The 19,067-nt window shown below is 42.3% G+C and overlaps 1 protein-coding gene across 1 annotated transcript in view; it reads right to left on the reverse strand.

Annotated features, from left to right (window-relative positions):
- Window positions 1-18,862, reverse strand: part of LOC111954929 (nuclear transcription factor Y subunit gamma) — a 38,343-nt gene extending 19,481 nt beyond the window's left edge. Inside the window, exon 1 of the mRNA XM_023974867.3 lies at window positions 18,753-18,862. Within this exon, the coding sequence (XP_023830635.1) occupies window position 18,753 (1 nt within the window). The 5' untranslated portion in view covers window positions 18,754-18,862. The remainder of the gene's footprint in view (window positions 1-18,752) is intronic.
- Window positions 18,863-19,067: the final 205 nt, after the last annotated feature.

Raw genomic sequence — 19,067 nt, forward strand, 5'->3', positions numbered from 1 at the left:
CTAGAGATAAATTAGATCACGCCTGAACTGTGCGATGTAGTAGGGCGTTGTAGTTTCCAATAGGCCAATTTTCAACATAGTTGAGCGCAGAAAACGACTAATAATCCTTTGACGCCTGCTACATACAGTGCCTTCGGAAAGTATTCAGACCCCTTGACTTTTTCCACATTTTATTACATCACCGCCTTATTCTAAAATGTATAAAATTATTTTTGCACCTCAATCTACACACAATACCCAATAATGACAAAGCAAAAACAGGTTTTTAGAAATGTTTGCAAATGTGTAAAAAAGTATTATAATTTTAAAAAAGGAGGAAGGAAAAAGGATTCAGACTCTTTGCTATGAGAGTTGAAATTGAGCTCAGGTGCATCCTGTTTCCARTGATCATCCTTGAGATGCTTCTACAACTTGATTGGAGTCCACCTGTGGTAAAATCAATTGATTGGACATGATTTAGAAAAGGCACACAACCTGTCTACAGAAGGTCCCACAGTTGACAGTGCATGTCAGATCAAAAACCAAGTCATGACCAAGGACCCAATGGTCAATCTGACAGCACTCTAGAGTTCCTCTGTGGAGATGGGAGAAACTTCCAGAAGGACAACCAACTCTGCAGCACTCCACCAATCAGGCCTTTATGGTAGAGTGGCCAGACGGAAGCCACTCCTCAGTAAAGAAGGCACGACAGCCTGCTTGGAGTTTGCCAAAAGGCACCTAAAAACTCTCAAACCATGTGAAACAAGATTCTCTGGTCTGATGAAACCAAGATCGAACTCTTTGGCCTGAATGCCAAGCGTCACGTCTGGAGGAAACCTGGCACCATCCCTACGGTGAAGCATGGTGGTGGCAGCATCATGCTGTGGGGATGTTTTTCAGCGGCAGGGACTGGGAGACTAGTCAGGATCAGGGGAAAGATGAACGGAGCAAAGTAGAGAGAACCTTGATGAAAACCTGCTCCAGAGCGCTCAGGACCTTAGACTGGGGCCAAGGTTCACCTTCCAACAGGACAATGACCCTAAGCACACAGCCAAGACAACGCACGAGTGGCTTTGGGACAAGTCTCTGAATGTCCTTGAGTGGACCAGCCAGAGCCCTGACTTGAACCGATCGAACATCCCTGGAGAGACCTGAAAATAGCTGTGCAGCAACGCTCCCCATCCAACCTGACAGAGCTTGAGAGGATCTGGAGAGAAGAATGGGAGAAACTCTCCAAATACAGGTGCGCCAAGCTTGTAGCGTCATACCCAAGAATACTTATTTACTTTGAAGAACTACTAAAATAGTGATTGTCAGACAGCATAAGCAGCAGCTCTATAGAGATAAGATGTCTTGGAATTAAATAATGAAGTCATCAAAACAAATTAAGTAATATACCCAACTGAAATATTTTATTAAAGTCATGTGAATAATTGATGGTTAATAAGTAGTAAATGGGCAGTCACTACCATCATGGGTCTTTTATTAATTGTTTTATTCTGTGTTGTTACATCATTCAACCCACATAATGCATAGCGCATTGAATGTTAAAAAAAGAATCAACATTTTGTAGTAATCTAAACAAAAGCGGCCTCAAAAAGCACTAATCGCTCAGTACTACCATATTGATTGTACCTGTACTGTCCTTTCAGAATCCCCAAGGTGGAAGCCAAAGGCTTCTCAGATTGGAGTCCTGTACTGAAAGTAGCTAGCTAGCTAATGGAAATACAGGTGTTCACTGCTCAAGTAAAAGCATGGCTGATGGACAGAAAATGCGTGAGTGAAACACTAATTCTGAGCAGTAAGTTAATAGCTTCCTTAATGACCTGGCTGGTGGATCTGAATGGAGGTCACAGTAGTGCGGACTGAGGAGAACAGAGTATGACAGTTAATGGGCCGAGGAGGAGAAAACCTGGAGGCAGTCAGAGGAACAACTGCCCTCTGAGATGACCTGGAACTGAAGCAGGTTAAAGAATAGCCTAAGGATTTAGGCCTCTAGCCATGGTACCATGACTCCTGACTGGTTACAAGATTTTGGCGGAAGACGTTCTGGCTAACTCATTAATCCAGACTTGTGAGACTCCCCTACAAGAGTCTGCACTAACTAACTTTGAAACGTTGATGAAAACCAGAATAATCTGGATGACTGCAGTTATTCAACCAAAGGCTATGGCTAGGCTATATAAGCTAGCTAGGCTATCAGTAAATTATGTATGATAGGCCTACAGTGCAAAAAGTAAGAGGGTACATATTGCACAAGCTGCATGCAATGTCCTTAGCGGGGGTCATTTTGTAGAAGCATGACTGCTTTGAAATTTGCAACAATGCAAAAAGGTCAACTCAAGGAAAGTCGCTAAAAGCAGACCCTGTATGATTCTGTTTAACAGAAAAACAGGCCCAATCACGAAATCAGCCTTTTGGGAGTGAAATGATATATACAGGTACCACGATAATATCACAGTCCCAGAACATCATGCCAATTATGATACCAACATTTTAGAATACTGTAGTATCGTTTCATATGATACTATTGACTTTTTTTGCCCTATAGATCTAAAGAACCTACTGGCGCCTGTTTATAAAGTCAGTTTTGTTTATAAATTCAGGTGAATTTAAGCAACAGCCAKTAGTCTCTTGTATGCGCAGGTTCAATAATATCCACTTCACTTTCATGCGCATATCACGTGTGGCAGATGTAATCTGCCAGCCGCATCCCAAATATATATATATTTTTTACAGCAATTGGGGTTAAGTGCCTTGCTCAAGGGCACATTGATAGATTTTTCATCTAGTCAGCTCAGGGATTCGAACCAGCGATCTTTCGCTTACTGGCCCAATGCTCTTAACCACTAAGCTACCTGCCCCCCCTCTACCTGCTTCAACTGCTTCGCTCTTCACGTCTATTCCTTCATCAGTTTTCTTAATAAATAGTTTAGCTGTGATGGCGAGCGGGATGCAGACCCTCATGAGTCTACTGTTAGATTTGTACATTTGTTACATTGGAACAGCGCACAAAGCAAGCAATGTTGATACATTGTATGATTTCATCAAGCACAGACCAGTCTGAGTAGGTCTGTGGTCTTGTCTCTAGGTCTTGCCGGAGGTCTTGTCTCTAGCCTAAACAGTTAAAAAATGACCCATATTACCGGAGGTCTTGTCTCTAGCCTAAACGGTTTAAAAATGACCCATATTACCGGAGGTCTTGTCTCTAGCCTAAACAGTTAAAAAATGACCCATATTACCAGAGGTCTTGTCTCTAGCCTAAACGGTTTAAAAATGACCCATATTACCGGAGGTCTTGTCTCTAGCTAAACGGTTTAAAAAATGACCCATATTACCGGAGGTCTTGTCTCTAGCCTAAACGGTTTAAAAAAATGACCCATATTACCGGAGGTCTTGCCTCTAGCCGAAACGGTTAAAAAATGACCCATATTACCGGAGGTCTTGTCTCTAGCCTAAACGGTTAAAAAATGACCCATATTACCGGAGGTCTTGCCTCTAGCCTAAACGGTAAAAAAAATTACCTATATTACCGGATATGCCTTTTTTTAATTTTCTATTCGCGCACATTTTATATAATTTCACAAACCATGTTACGGGCCGTTTTAAACTAATCCCGGGTCACTACTTATTGGTTTGATAAGACAACGTTGTTCAATCATGTTGCCTAACTAGCTAAAGACATGGTCACTTGACAGTTGGTTTAGGCAAATGTTATTGGCACAAGTAGGATTCATATAGACCTACACTATATCAAATATCCATTTCTTTCTGGTGCTCCTTAAATTCTGTTTGGTGCCTAACGTTTTAAAAGTTGTGAGCAGTGTGTTGTGGGAGAGCGAGAGTGGTGTGTGTGTGTGTATGTTTATGAGGGTYAGGGAGACAGAGTGAGTGTGCGAGGAAGGGAGAGTGTGTGTGTGTTAACTGGAAAGTAAAGACGGTTACATGCAGTGTTTTCCTCTTACTGACAATGACATGCCGATCATTACGCATGTATATCACAGGAGGTTGGTGGCACCTTAATTTGGGAGGACTGGCTCATGGTAATGGCTATTAAGGAATGAGTGGAATGGTATCAAACACATAGTTTCTATGTGTTTGATGCCATTTCATTTGCGCCATTCTTATGAGCCGTCCTCCCTTCAGCAGCCTCCACTGATGTATATTCCTTCCTCCTATTCCTCCAGCCAAATCACAGGTATGTCTTTGCAAATATGAGCAAATCAGCCATTTTATGCCGTATTCTATTGAACAGCGTGACGTTAAATTCAATGTGTTGTATTGAGTAGAAGTATGAATTGCAGTGACAGATTTTTAGAGAACAACTATCCGGGGGACGGGCCAAACAGGACGATAGGTCACCGATTTTTTTCCCCACCGTGATATCGTAATACTTGGCCTGGTATCGTTTGTAAAATTGTGGTATTGTGACAAGCCTAAGTGAAATTGTGTTTTTTAGGGCGTAATTGATCAAAAACAGGTACTTTGTCAGAAATTAAATCCTGAAAAAACAAATGTCATGCTTTTTTTCTTTTCCCGTTATGAATTGACATTGGAAGCTAGCTGCTCTATCCAGTTCAACTAACATTAAAATCAGTATGGGGAGAAAACAGTGTAGGACAAGTGTGAACATGAACATCTTTAAATAAAGCAATGGGGAAAAATTGTAACTGAGTGAAGAGAAACTGAAAATAAAAAATCCCCCAGAATCAATCATTGTTGAATCCTAGGGGGCCTATTATGGGCAAAGCGGCAGCGGCATACCAAACTCAAAACAACTAGATATATTCATTTGGGGCAGAAGTAAAAACCCAATAGGCTGGGGTGATATACAGTTTATACCATGTAACGACGAAATGCCACCTGCCAGGGGCTTGCAGGGTTGTGTGCTATGCCACTGCTTAGAACTGTAAGTTAAGCAGAACTATAAAAAATGTAACGTGTCAAATGATATCCAGCTCTAGGCTCCAGCTATGCATTTGGTTTGCTAACTTGTTAGCTAAGTGCCTAGATATCAAGACCAAGCTTCTTGGTCACAGCAGAGACATTCAATCCCCTCCTGGATCAATATCCCTGGTGTCTAAATTGTTTTGTGCGTCAACATTTTTATAAAAAATAATAAAAGGGTTTTATTTTAGTTTTTAGAAATAGCGCTCCTTGTATGCACATTCGGTAATACCTGGTATGGTACAGAAACAGTATGAAAATCTGTATACAGCCCAACCTTAAAATCCCCCCCAAAAATGAGGGAACAGAAATTGGCAGTGTTGCAATGTGCCGGGTAAATGATCTACTCAAGCACAACAAAAACAAGGAGATGGTTCTCGTTCTCAGCCAGTCAGAATTACAGATTAACCCAGAACACGCAGCTAGAATTGCATGCATATGTTTGATCCGTCCATGGTCAATTTTGTACTTGAAATTTGTGCTTGCCCTGACCCATGTCAAAGCAGTCTGTCCACCTGGCCCTGTTAACTTTGCCCTTGGTTCTGCTTCAAACCAGCTATAGGAAGCACTCGCTCAGCTCTGATCTCCCAAGGTCATTCAACAGAGGAGAGAGAGAAACCAGAGAGGGAGGAGGGAAGAGAGAGAGCGGGAGGGAGGGAATAGAGAGAGAGAACGAGCGAGTGAGAGGGGAAAGAGAGGACAGGTTTTTCAACTTTCACTGCAGCACTTGCATGCGCGACACAATGGTTTCTATTTTCTTCACTTCTTTCCGAGGGGGGGTCTTCCTTTGAGCACAAAGACATCTCTGTTAGCAAAGTCCCTTATTCCTCTGTCCCTCAGTCCTTTCATCCTCTCTCTTTCTCTCTGCCGGTCTCCCTCTCTATGCTGACTAAAAGACTGCAGGAGCCAGGCTCACATTCCTGTGACAGCTTCATCCAACACTAGGCCCAGCCGCTAGCTGCATATCAGCCTCAATAACAGAACACCACCAACAAACTTTATCTGGTAGCTTGGCTCATGTGTTGACAACACACACCGTGACTTACACATTCAAAACAAGGCTGCCTGCAAGGGCAAAGGAATAAGGCACACAATAGCTGTGTGGTCACTGGAGTTATTTTTAGTCATCCCTCTCCCCAACGGGACTTTCTGTCAGAGAGAGAGAAAGGATGCACCAATGGAAACTTTCAATTAGGGAGAAGGTGAGGCAGAACAGAGCTAGAGATGATATATAGATTGCATCTAAAGAGAACACACATCAAAAACCTGTGGTCTGTCCCTGAAGCTGTCAATTGCCATTCGTCATTGCAGCGGCCCCGACACAACCCAACTACAAGGTCTCAAATTCGTCCCCTAAACATCCAGCAGCCAGCTCAGCGCCATCTTGCCCTCTGCATCACTGTCAGGCGAGTGTAAACAACGCTCCAAGGACCAGGCTTTGGGACGGGCCATGGACCGCAGTCACAGTAGTACAATCGTGACCATCCTGAATGACTTTGAAGTCTGTCTGTCTGCGAGCACAGCGCTGGGCCATCCAACCACTAAAGAGAGTCAATAACCAACACAGCCCAGAGAGACAAACTAACAGCTGCTAACGTCCTGCTTAAAAGTCCAAAGTCAAAACACAGCAGAAGCAGGGTCGCAAATAAACACCAGCCAGGGCTGGTCAACAGAACAACCAGTCTAATTCAATAGAACTTGTCATCAATATTAACAGCTTACATTGTAGTTTTCATAGGAAAACATTAACATGACTCAAGGAGAGACATTCTGCAAAATGCAAACTAAAGATGTCAACAACACCGATCCTGTCCTGGAGTGACAATTGAAGGACATGAGGGTGACTGCTGTAAGTTGCAAAAAAAAATGTTTTTAATGATACACACACAACCAAAACACACATTCAGATTTCACCCAAGGAGAAAAGTAGAGGACGACAGAGGAGGAGTAGTGAGGGCAGAGAGCGCATCCCATCTCTGCAGAGAGACAGAGAAGAAACAGAGTGAGAGCGAAAGAGAAAGAGCGAGAGAAAACGAAAGAGCGAGAGAAAGAGGAGAAAGCACACATGGGTAGAGGAATCCAGCAGTGATCTAAAACACAGACAGGTCTAGTGTGTGTGTGGTTGGTCACACTTACCCTGTGCCCATCATTCTGTGTAGTTGGCTGAAAGAGAGCAGGAAAGGGAGAGAGAGGCTGTACTCTCTACTGTAGAAGTCTCGTTGAGACGCAAGAGGAGGGGGGCTGGCTGACACAGAAAATCTCTGTAGCCCTTCACTTCCTCAGGCGCCGGTCCCAGGAACAGACAAAACACAGTCCGCCCATCCTCCGCCTTTAAAAACCTTACAGCCTGCCCGACAGACAGAGAGCGTTCACCACCCCCACTTTCTTCTACCCCTTCACCCCATCAACTAATTCCCTCCGGCCCCCCGCCGCCCCTTTCCTAAAAACACACCCCTCTCTCCTGTTCTCCTCAGACCAAATCCCCCCCCCCCCCCCCAAGCATCTCCCTCCCGCTCTCTCTCTCACCCTCTCCTGTATCATTGTTCCATCTCTTTCTCCAGCCAGCGACCCACACATTTGTCTTTCAGTTGACCCCTGCCTCAGCACAGTGAAGGACAACATTTTTTAAAAAGATAGCCGAAAGAGATCAAAGTGGCGGTGGTACAGCAGCACTCCCGACTCCCAGACAAATCTCCTCCTTGCCTCCTTTCCTTTTAACATTCAAAAGTAATCAATCTAGCCTGCTACATGATACTCAGACCCTGGCCAGGCTTCTGCCCCGCTCTCAGCCTTTCCCCGAATGAGAGTAGAGAGCCCTCCTGCACTATTGGCCGAGCCTCCCGCTCGTCGGCTCTGACACTTCCCCCGCCCTACCCCCTCCTTCCTACACCCAACCCCCTTTCACCGACAGCCAACTTCCTGTTTTAAGTTACCTTGAGCTGCAGGATAGGGGTCAGGGAAAGAAAAAAGAGGAAGAGAGAGAAAGAAGAACCAGACAAAAGACAAAGAAAGTTCTAACAAAGCGAGTCAGGGACTGATTGAGGAAGTGGTGGCGGTAGCTTGCCTCTGCATTCCGTGTCCTCCGGCTGATCTTGCGTTTCTCATGGCTGTACGGAGAAGAAAGGAACCACTGGCTGCTCTCTGACAACTGTTCCCTGCTTATTTACAATGTCAAACTAAATGTCTCCCCGAGTCCCGCCTCCCTGCGGCCATGACTGGTTGAATGGCCAGTGATGCAAGCAACCCTGATGCCCCTGATTGGCCGAGGGGAGTGTCAGAATGGATGCCGCATGTTGCAGCCACATGATTTAAAGAGCAAAGGCATATTGAGCAGACGCGCTGTGATCTACGTGTTCACAGGCATGCGTGCAAGTCCACAAGCACACGCTTGTCCTTCCTCTGTCACACATCCTTCCTCTGTCACACATCCTACCTCTGTCACAGTAGGTAGAAAGATAACATCCAGACAATCTACTAAATATTGTAGTCTGTGTTAGTGCTAATAAAACACCTTCATTGAAGTGCATACTTCATTCACTAAAAATGTACTAGAATAATAACTAAATACATGAGAATTAATTAGTTAATCTGATAGTAAGATCCAGATTTAGAAATAGATCAATGAAATACTAGCCTACTAATGAACAAAAGCTATTTAGTTCAACTTTTTTTTTTWAAGACCAAAAAAAAAAAGATATTAAAAAATAATTTTAAGTGCATTTCCAATTCTACAAAGGTAGCTGATCAAATCAGGCCAAAAAAGGCACCTCAACAAATCGTGTTCATGTTTGTGGGTGGACAAGACATAGGACAATGTCAATAAACAACTATTGTTGTCTTGGCCCTAAAACTATGCTCCCAGACAGTTCTCGTTCTACAATTAAAATGTCATCATAAAACCATTTCAGCAATGTCATATAAATGCCCTGCTGTTATCTCGCCAAGGGTTAAATGGACATTCAGCCATGCTGTTCTACGCACTAACGTTTACATTAGGATGAGCACACGCATGCATGGGTTGCTCTTGTCAAAAGTAAGGCACTACAGGAATAGGGTGCCATTTGTGATCCATAACGGTGTTTGGAGAACTGTATGTCTAAAGATCTGTCTAGCAACAGATTACGGAAACGTAATGTCCTGGCAATGAAGTGTACTGAAGTGAGAGATTTAGGTGAGAGGAGGGGACAAAGCAATTTACTGAGAGTTGCTTTTAGCTGGCAGTCTGCATAGATGATGGTGGAATGACCTGAGGCTTATCCTGCATATTACTGCTGCAAATCCCCCACTGTACCGAGAAACAACAAGCCAGAGAGAGATAGAACACAACCCTGCTCCGTCATTGAACAAACTGGGGGGAGGGAGAGCTAAAAGGATGGAAAAGGACAGAAAGGAGAGAGCTGTTACAGGATGAGAGAGAGGGACAGAGAGCGAGAAGGGACAGAAAGTGAGAGGAGGGACAGAGAGCGAGAGAGAGGAGGTACAGAGAGAGGTTTCACAGAGAGCGAGTGAGGAGGGACAGAGAGAGGATGGACAGAGAGCGAGCGAGAGGGACAGACACTATAAAACAACACTAGACACCATGGAAAACAACATTTTTACTATCTAATCCTGGAATATACAAGGTCTGAGGTCATCTGCCTTTGGCCTAAAGAGCAGGAACCCAGACTTCATCAAATTGGAAATACAGACATTGTCATACTACTAAAGGAGATGAACCCACTGGTTACAGAGAGCTGGTAGTCCCATCCATCAAACTACCAGGTGTGAAACGGGGAAGGGACTCAGGGGGTATGCTAATTTGGTATAGAACACACCTAACCCACTCTATTAAAATTTGTCAAAACAGGAACATTTTACATCTGGCTAGAAATAAATAAGGAAATTATTTCAACAGAGAAAAATGTCTGTGTGCTACCTACATACCACCAGTAGAATCCCCATAGGGGGAGATCAACAATTTCCAGGCCCAGGGACATATACTAGTCTGTGGCAACCTATGGTAGGTACACCTATAGCTCATCTCTTGGCAGTAGTACTGTAGACTAGAGGTCGACCGATTAATCGGAATGGCCGATTACTTAGGGCCGATTTCAAGTTTTCATAACAATCGGAAATCGGTAAATTTGGATGCCAATTTTGTCGATTTTTTTTTACACCTTTGCTAGGCAAGTCAGTTAACAACCTTTCTAGGACACACGTTCCGTTAGCGGAACCCCCCCCAACATTCCGCTGAAAAGGCAGCGCGCGAAATTCATTTTTTATTTTTTATAAATATTTTTTATAAATATTTAACTTTCACACATTAACAAGTCCAATACAGCAAATGAAAGATAAACATCTTGTGAATCCAGCCAACATGTCCGATTTTTTAAATGTTTTACAGCAAAAACACAACATATATTTATGTTAGCTCGCCACCAAATCCAAAAAACACAGCCATTTTTCCCAGCAAAGATAGCTTTCACAAAACCCAGAAATAGAGATAAAAGTAATCACTAACCTTTGAACATCTTCATCAGAAGACACATATATGACATCATGTTACACAATACATTTATGTTTTGTTCGATAATGTGCATATTTATAGCCACAAATCTTGGTTTACATTGGCGCCATGTTCAGAAATGGCTCCAAAATATCCGGAGAAATTTTAGAGAGCCCCGTCATCTAACAGAAATACTCATCATAAACTTTGATGAAAGATACATGTTTTACATATAATTAAAGATACACTGGTTCTTAATGCAACCGCTGTGCCAGATTTAAAAAAAAAAACTTTAGTAAAAAGCACACCATGGAATAATCTGAGACGGCGCTCAAAAACACAAAACATTACTCCTCCATGTTGGAGTCAACAGAAATACGAAATTACATCATAAATATTCCCTTACCTTTGAATATCTTCATCAGAATGCAATGCCAGGAATCCTAGTTCCACAATAAATAGTTTTTTTTGTTCGACATCCATTACTTATGTCATATTAGCAACTTTATCTAACTTTATCTTGTGTGTATAAGGTAGTAGTTGTGGAATTGTTAGYTTAGATTACTTGTTGGTTATTACTGCATTGTCGGAATTAGAAGCACAAGCATTTCGCTACACTCGCATTAACATCTGCTAACCATGTGTATGTGACAAATAAAATTTGATTTGATTTGATTTAGCATGTGTAGTACACGTGTCCAAACACCGGCGCATTGAAGGAAAACGTCGGATGAAATCTTCAAAAAGTTATATTACTAGTCGAATAAACTGGTCAAAATTAGTAGAGAATCAATCTTTAGGATGTTGTTATCATATATATCCAATAACGTCCCAACCGGAGCATTTCTTCATGTCTATATAACTCATGGCAAACATGGACATCACATGCCTAGCGTGCGTGGCCAGGAACTGGCAATCTGCCAGACCAGTCACTCCGATAGCTCCCATCTGGCCCCACATCACACTATAGGCTTCATTCCACGTTCTACTGACTGTTGACATCTAGTGGAAGGTGTATGAAGTGCATACAGATCCATAAATGACAGAGATTTGAATAGGCGATAACTTTCCCATCGACCCATTTCAGATTTTTCACTTCCTGTTTGGAAGTTTGACTGCCAAATGAGTTCTGTTATACTCACAGACATAATTCAAAAGGTTTTAGAAACTTCAGAGTGTTTTCTATCCAATAGATAATATGCATATATTATCATCTGGGACAGAGTAGGAGGCCGTTCAATTTGGGCACCAATTCATCCAAAAGTGAAAATGCTGCCCCCTATCCCAAAGAAGTTAAGAACACATTCTTATTTTCAATGACGGCCTAGGAACAGTGGGTTGACTGCCTTGTTCAGGGGCAGAACGACAGATTTTTACCTTGTCAGCTCAGGATTTCAATCTTGCAACCTTACGGTTAACTAGTCCAACGCTCTAACCACCTGCCTCACGAGGAGCCCGCCTGTTACACGAATGCAGTAAGAAGCCAAGGTAAGTTGCTAGCTAGCYTTAAACTTATCTTATAAAAAACAATCAATCAATCATAATCACTAGTTATAACTACACATGGTTGATGATATTACTAGTTTATCTAGCGTGTCCTGCGTTGCATATAATCGATGCACTGCGCATTCGCGAAAAAGGACTGCAGTTGCTCCAACGTGTACCTAACCATAAACATCAATGCCTTTCTTAAAATCAATACACAGAAGTATATATTTCTAAACCTGCATATTTAGCTAAAAGAAATCCAGGTTAGCAGGCAATATTAACCAGGTGAAATTGTGTCACTTCTCTTGCGTTCATTGCACGCAGAGTCAGGGTATATGCAACAGTTTGGGCCGCCTGGCTCGTTGCGAACTAATTTGCCAGAATTTTACGTAATTATGACATAACATTGAAGGTTGTGCAATGTAACAGGAATATTTAGACTTATGGATGCACCCGTTAGATAAAATACGGAACGGTTCCGTATTTCCCTGAAAGAATAAATGTTTTGTTTTCGAGATGATAGTTTCCGGATTCGACCATATTAATGACCTAAGGCTCGTATTTCTGTGTGTTATTATGTTATAATTAAGTCTATGATTTGATAGAGCAGTCAGACTGAGCAATGGTAGGCACCAGCAGGCTCTTAAGCATTCATTCAAAGAGCACTTTCGTGCATCTTGCGAGCAGCTCTTCGCAATGCTTCAAGCATTGCACTGTTGTCACGCCCTGACCTTTGAGATCCTTTTTATGTCTCTATTTGGTTTGGTCAGGGTGTGATTTGGGGTGGGTATTCTATGTTCTTTAGTTCTATTATAGGGTTCTCAATCAGGGACAGCGGTCTATCGTTGTCTCTGATTGAGAACCATACTTAGGTAGCCCTTTTTCCCACCTGTCTTTGTGGGAGGTTAACTTTGTTTTTGGCACATAGCCCTTTAGCTTCACGGTTGTTTTGGATTGTTTCTTTTTTTTGTCGGCGTCATAATAAATAAAGGAATATGTACACTCACCACGCTGCACCTTGGTCTACTTCTGTTGACGGGCCGTGACAGCTGTTTATGACTTCAAGCCTATCAACTCCCGAGATTAGGCTGGTGTAACCGATGTGAAATGGCTAGCTAGTTAGCGGGTACACGCTAATAGCATTTCAAACGTCACATTCGCTCTGAGACTTGGAGTAGTTGTTCCCCTTGCTCTGCATGGGTAATGCTGCTTCGAGGGTGGCTGTTGTCGATGTGTTCCTGGTTCGAGCCCAGGTAGCGGCGGGGAGAGGGATGGAAGCTATACTGTTACACTGGCAATACTAAAGTGCCTATAAGAACATCCAATAGTCAAAGGTATATAAAATACAAATCATATAGAGAGAAATAGTCCTATAATTCCTATAATAACTACTACTGAGGAAAGCCGTATTGCATGCCCAAGAATGTGGCATTCTCTCTGAGCCTCTTTACTGTGTCGCCACCACGCTCGGTGATAGGTACAAGGACCACTACTTCGACCACTACACTACAGACAAGAAACAGGGTTTACGTGAAATGTTACATGCACAGCTGGACAAGATGGTAACGGGCCAATGTACGCCTATGTAGATATTCCATTAAAAATCAGACGTTTCCAGCTACAATAGTCATTTACAACATTAACTATGTCTACACTGTATTTCTGATCAATTTGATGTTATTTTAATGGACACATTTTTTGGTGGGTTTTTCTTTGAAAAACAAGGACATTTCTAAGTGACCCCAAACTTTTGAACGGTAGTGTACATCAACGAATTGGTGAGGGCAATAGAACAGTCTGCAGAATCCGGCCTCACCCTGCTAGAATCTGAAGTCAAATGTCTACTATTTGCTGATGATCTGGTGCTTCTGTCCCCAGCCAAGGAGGGCCTACAGCAGCACCTAGATCTTCTGCACAGATTCTGTCAGACCTGGGCCCTGACAGTAAATCTCAGTAAGACAAAAATAATGGTGTTCCAAAAAAGGTCCAGTTGCCAGGACCACGAATACAAATTCCATCTAGACACCATTGCCCTAGAGCACACGAAAAACTATACATGCCTCGGCCTAAACATCAGCGCCACAGCTAACGTCCATAAAGCTGTGAACGATCTGAGAGACAATGCAAGAAGTGCCTTCTATGCCATCAAAAGGAACATAAAATTCAACATACCAATTAGGATCTGTCTAAAAAAATACTTGAAATAGTTATAGAACCCATTGCCCATTATGGTTGTGAGGTCTGGGGTCCATCCACCAACCAAGATTTCACAAAATGGGACAAACACCAAATTAAGACTGTGCATGCAGAATTCTGCAAAAATATCCTATGTACAACGTAAAACACCAAATAATGCATACAGAGCAGAATTAGGCCGATACCTGCTAATTATCAAAATCCAGAAGAGAGCCGTTAAATTCTACAACCACCTAAAAGAAAGTGATTCCCAAACCTCCCATAACAAAGCCAGTACCTAAAGAGAAATTAACCTGGAGAAGAGGTCCCTAAGCAAGCTGGTCCTGGGGCTCTGTTCACAAACACAAACAGACCCCACAGAGCCCCAGGACAGCAACACAATTAGACCCAATCAAATCACGAGAAAACAAAAAGATAATGCTTTCCAATGTGTCAAGTAATTAACAAAAAAACAGAACAAATTAGAATGCAATTTGTCCCTAAACTGAGTACACAGTGGCAGAATACCTGACCACTGTGACTGACCCAAAATTAAGGAAAGCTTTGACTATGTACAGACTCAGTGAGCATAGCCTTGCTATTGAGATATGCCGCCGAAGGCAGACCTGGCCCTCAAGAGAAGACAGACTATGAGCACACTGCCAACAAAATGAGGAAGAAACTGGAGCTGCACATCCTAACCTCCTGCCAAATGTATGACCATTGAGACACATATTTTCCTCAGATTACATACAGACCCACAAAAAAATTGAAAACAAATCCAATGTTGATAAACTTCCATACCACAGTGTGCCATCTCAGCAGCAAGATGTGACAAACACCATTGTAAAAACAACCTATATTTATGTTTATTTTCCGTTTTGTAACTATTTGCAGATCATTACAACAATGTATATAGACATACTATGACATTTTAAATGTCTTTATTATTTTGGGCCTTTTGTGAGTGTAATGTTTACTGTTAATTTTATTTAACTTTTGTTATTATCCATTTCACTTGCTTTGGCAATGTAAACATATGTTTCCCATGCCTATAAAGCCCCTTAAATTGAAATTGAAATGGAATTGAGAGAGACTCAAGAGGGAAACAAAGCCAATTGTTCCCTTTTCTATTTTGGTACAGCGAGAGCAGGGGAACAGAGTAGAGCTGGGAACAGGGTAGAGCTGGTAGCAGGCTGGTTAATGATTATAGAGCAGCTAGACTGCACATAGATTATTCCATTCCAGCGATAGCCATCTATGGCGGTGCAGGCAGGCTCTTCTAAACCCAAACCTCCTCCACGAGGACACCTGACAAGGTCACTCTGCAGCAGATACCTTCCCATTACTTGCGCTGCTGGTGCCTGGGACATGTTTGCTTACGGACGCTGTTTAGAGCCAAACACGCACAAGCGGGGGTATCACTTTCACAAACCAACAGCAGAAAAGAGCCCTCAGGGCTGCCGAGCTAAATCATGCACGCACACACCTGCATAAGCCTAGTTTACCTACACAAAAACATGCACACACACGGGCTACACACAGCTTGTCCATCCTAAATTTGGATTATAAACAGTCTCACTGGCTTCAATCCTGTCTGCGCTCAAAAGGAAAAACTGATTCTAGATGTTGATAATTTAGTAATGGGGCATAAAATAACAATATGCATGTTAATTTTCTGATTACACTGTAATGGTGCATTTAGACTGGATATCAAGGTCAAGTTGAAAGTTATGAAGCTAACAGCTGCTGTGATACTTGGGAGCCTACCTGCAGCAATGCAGGAAAAAGCAGGGCAGAACTTAGCTCTCGAAAACCCTTCTACTCCGTAGGGTTTTTAGCGGTTAGCTGCATGTGAAGTACAATTGCGACGCTGTGTTTCAACGTTTAGAAATGTCAATAATCCTTGCGTGCAAAACAGTTATCGAAAAACATGTGCTGATATCTCCCTTATTGTTCATAACAAAGAGAAAGAATCTTTCAAATAACAAAGATACACCTACTCTAGCAGTTTTGAACAGATCCATACTGTGTGTGCCTCCAGTTGAAGAACTACACTTCCTCCCCAGTTAGCTTGCACACAGGTGTTCAAAGCACACATAGATAACTAATTAGCACAGGTGGCTTCTCTTCCGTAAACAAGCACCGTAACATGGAGATATGACCGTGTACGAACACTAACTCTATAAAAAAGGTGTGTAGTAATTTAAGTTCGATTTTTGATCATTATTTATAGCTGATATGAAAGATACGTACGTTCCTTATGTTTCCAAAACCGTACCGCAAGTGATGCATTTTAAAGTTCAGAACGAGCGTACAGGGCCTTAACAAAACTCCCCGGCCAGAAGCTACTATCGTCAATAGGCACTAAATGTAGTTAGCATCCACGAATGGGTTAGGCAGAACTGTACCGTCAGTAAAATACTGTATGCTTTTCTTAGACCCGTTTCAGGCACCACCTTAATGTATGCTCCTGTTTGCATTTAGAGAACAGATCCTTCCTGTATAGAGCTGTGCTTGGTGTGATAGTCATGAAATTACTTTGACACCCCCTGCTCTAGATTTAGAATTTAGGCTAGTTGATGGATGGTGAGAACATGAACTAATCATGTAAAATAGCCCAACAAATATTGTACCCTTAATTGTCAACCAGGGAATTTCCTTAGATACTGAACAAAAATATAAAAAGCAACATGTAAAGTGTCAGCCCCATGTTTCACAAGCTGAAATAAAAGATCCCAGAAATATTACATACGCACAAAGCTTATCCCTCTCTAATTTGTTTACATGCCTGTTAGTGAGCATTTCTCATTTGCCAAGATAATCCAGCCACCTGACAGGTGTGGCATATAAAGAAGCTGATCATTACACATTACCTTGTGCTTGGACAATAAAAGGCCACTCTAAAATGTGCAGTTTTAGCACAACACAATGCCACAGATGTCTCAAGTTGAGGGAGCGAGCAATTGGCATGCTGACTGCAGGAATGACCACCAGAGCTGTTGCATGATAATTTAATGTTTATTTCTCTACCATAAGCCATCTCCAACCTCGTTTTAGAGATTTTGGCAGTACGTCCAACCGACCTCATAACCGTACACCACGTGTGACCACGCCAGCTCAGGACCTCCACATCTGGCTTCTTCACCTGTGGGATTGTCTGAGACCAGCCACCCGGACGGCTGATGAAACTGAGGAGAATCTATCTGTTTGTGGAGAAAAACAAATTCTGACTGGCTGGGCCTGGCTCACCCATGACTGCGCCCCTGCCTACTTACGTGAAATCTGTAGATTAGGGCCTAATTAATTTATTTCAATTTACCAATTTCCTTATATGAACTGTAACTCTGTAAAATCGTTTTAAAAGTTGCATGTTGCATTTATATTTGTGCTCAGTATAGTTAGTTTTGGATTATACAATACATAGCCTGTACATACAGTACTCTCCAAATTGCATATTGAAACAGGTATTGCATGGAATGATTTTCTTTCCATCACATAGTTTGAAGCAATTACACATTGGCAAGATAGCAGAGAATGCTGTTTGTCATGCTGCTCAAGGGACAAGGCACAGACTTCAAGTCCTCAAGTATTTGAAGAGTCAGTGCGCAACATAATGTGATTCACAATAACTGTCAGTCAACACACTGGAATGTAAACAATGAACATGATACATATCTCGGTTTAATGGGCATTAGCAAAATGTGAGAAAGATGTCTGTTGTAATTTAAAAGAGTTCTTATTGATGCCTTCGGCCTCCTGCCTGTATTCAGACAAACTAAGTTAGCTTATTAACGGTAGATGGCCCAAATGTGTCTTCTTGTACATAGCTAGCTAATAGTTTGGTTTGTTCAATCCAACAACATGCAACACTGATGATAAACATTTAACGTTAGCTACCTATTATTAACCAACTAAAACATTTTTGGAATGAGCAAAAACTATCCTAACCAGTGATAGACAGCAGATCCGACCGCTTGTTTACAGTTGAAGCAAGCGGGTCGGATCTGCTGGCTAAACCAGCGGCTGTTTAGCTTAGCTAGTTAACTTAGACAGTAACACGGTGTGATCATTTATTGTTAGTCAAACGTAGAGAGACACCGGTAGCTAACAGTTAGCTAGCATATAACAAGCGCAACCTGGACAAGGGAAGAGAGACATGGAAGACGATGATACGCTCTACAGTGGCCTGTGATACTGTTTATTCGCCACTGAACAAAAGGAAGCGATAAATCAAAGGAAAGTTTACAAAGCTTTGCAAAGTTGGGGAAAGGCTCTCTAACCAATAAAGACTACGTTTGGATCTGTCCTTCAGACCAATCAAACCTCGGACTAGATTCCACCAATCAAGGTTTCTAGGGGTTCAGTTCGTTGTGAAACTGACGCCATTCGGGATCTTCCAAAAATCGCCAGTCGTACGAGACAGAGTTTAGACAAGAGCCAACATGGCGGACTCAGTGCGGTAGTTTCTTAAACGCCTCTGTTACTTTCAGCTGGCCACCAATAAGCTGCTCAGAGAGCGGGGAGGGAAATGGCGCCTATGTTCATCTTCCGAAACAATCGTCTATTGGACAAGACGAGCAACTGGAAATTAGCAAAGTTATAGCCCCAATTCCATAGCGACACAGTATGCTTTCACATAGACATTAACCATGTATATCAATTGATTTTTACTCACTTTGTTTTACGGGTTCGCAGTGAAGTTCAGCTCAGCGTATTATTTATTTTATTTCAGTAGCAACGGGAAACAAGATGGCTGCCACGTACTTTTGCTCGAACCGGAAACTGTGCTACGTTGGCAACATTGCGCACTGACGTTGATGAACATCAAATCCTGAGCCTAGGAAGTAAGATGTATGTCAAAGAATCAAAGTTCAAACAAACAAAACAATCACTTAAGTCTCTTACAAACCCAATACCTAAAAAAGGGTGTGCAATGGTGTGTGAATAATTTCGGAACCTTCTTGGTGCTGTCCATAAGTCTATGGTATTT

The sequence above is a fragment of the Salvelinus sp. IW2-2015 genome, linkage group LG30 (genome assembly GCF_002910315.2).
Source record: "Salvelinus sp. IW2-2015 linkage group LG30, ASM291031v2, whole genome shotgun sequence".
NCBI classification, from domain to species: Eukaryota; Metazoa; Chordata; class Actinopteri; order Salmoniformes; family Salmonidae; genus Salvelinus; species Salvelinus sp. IW2-2015.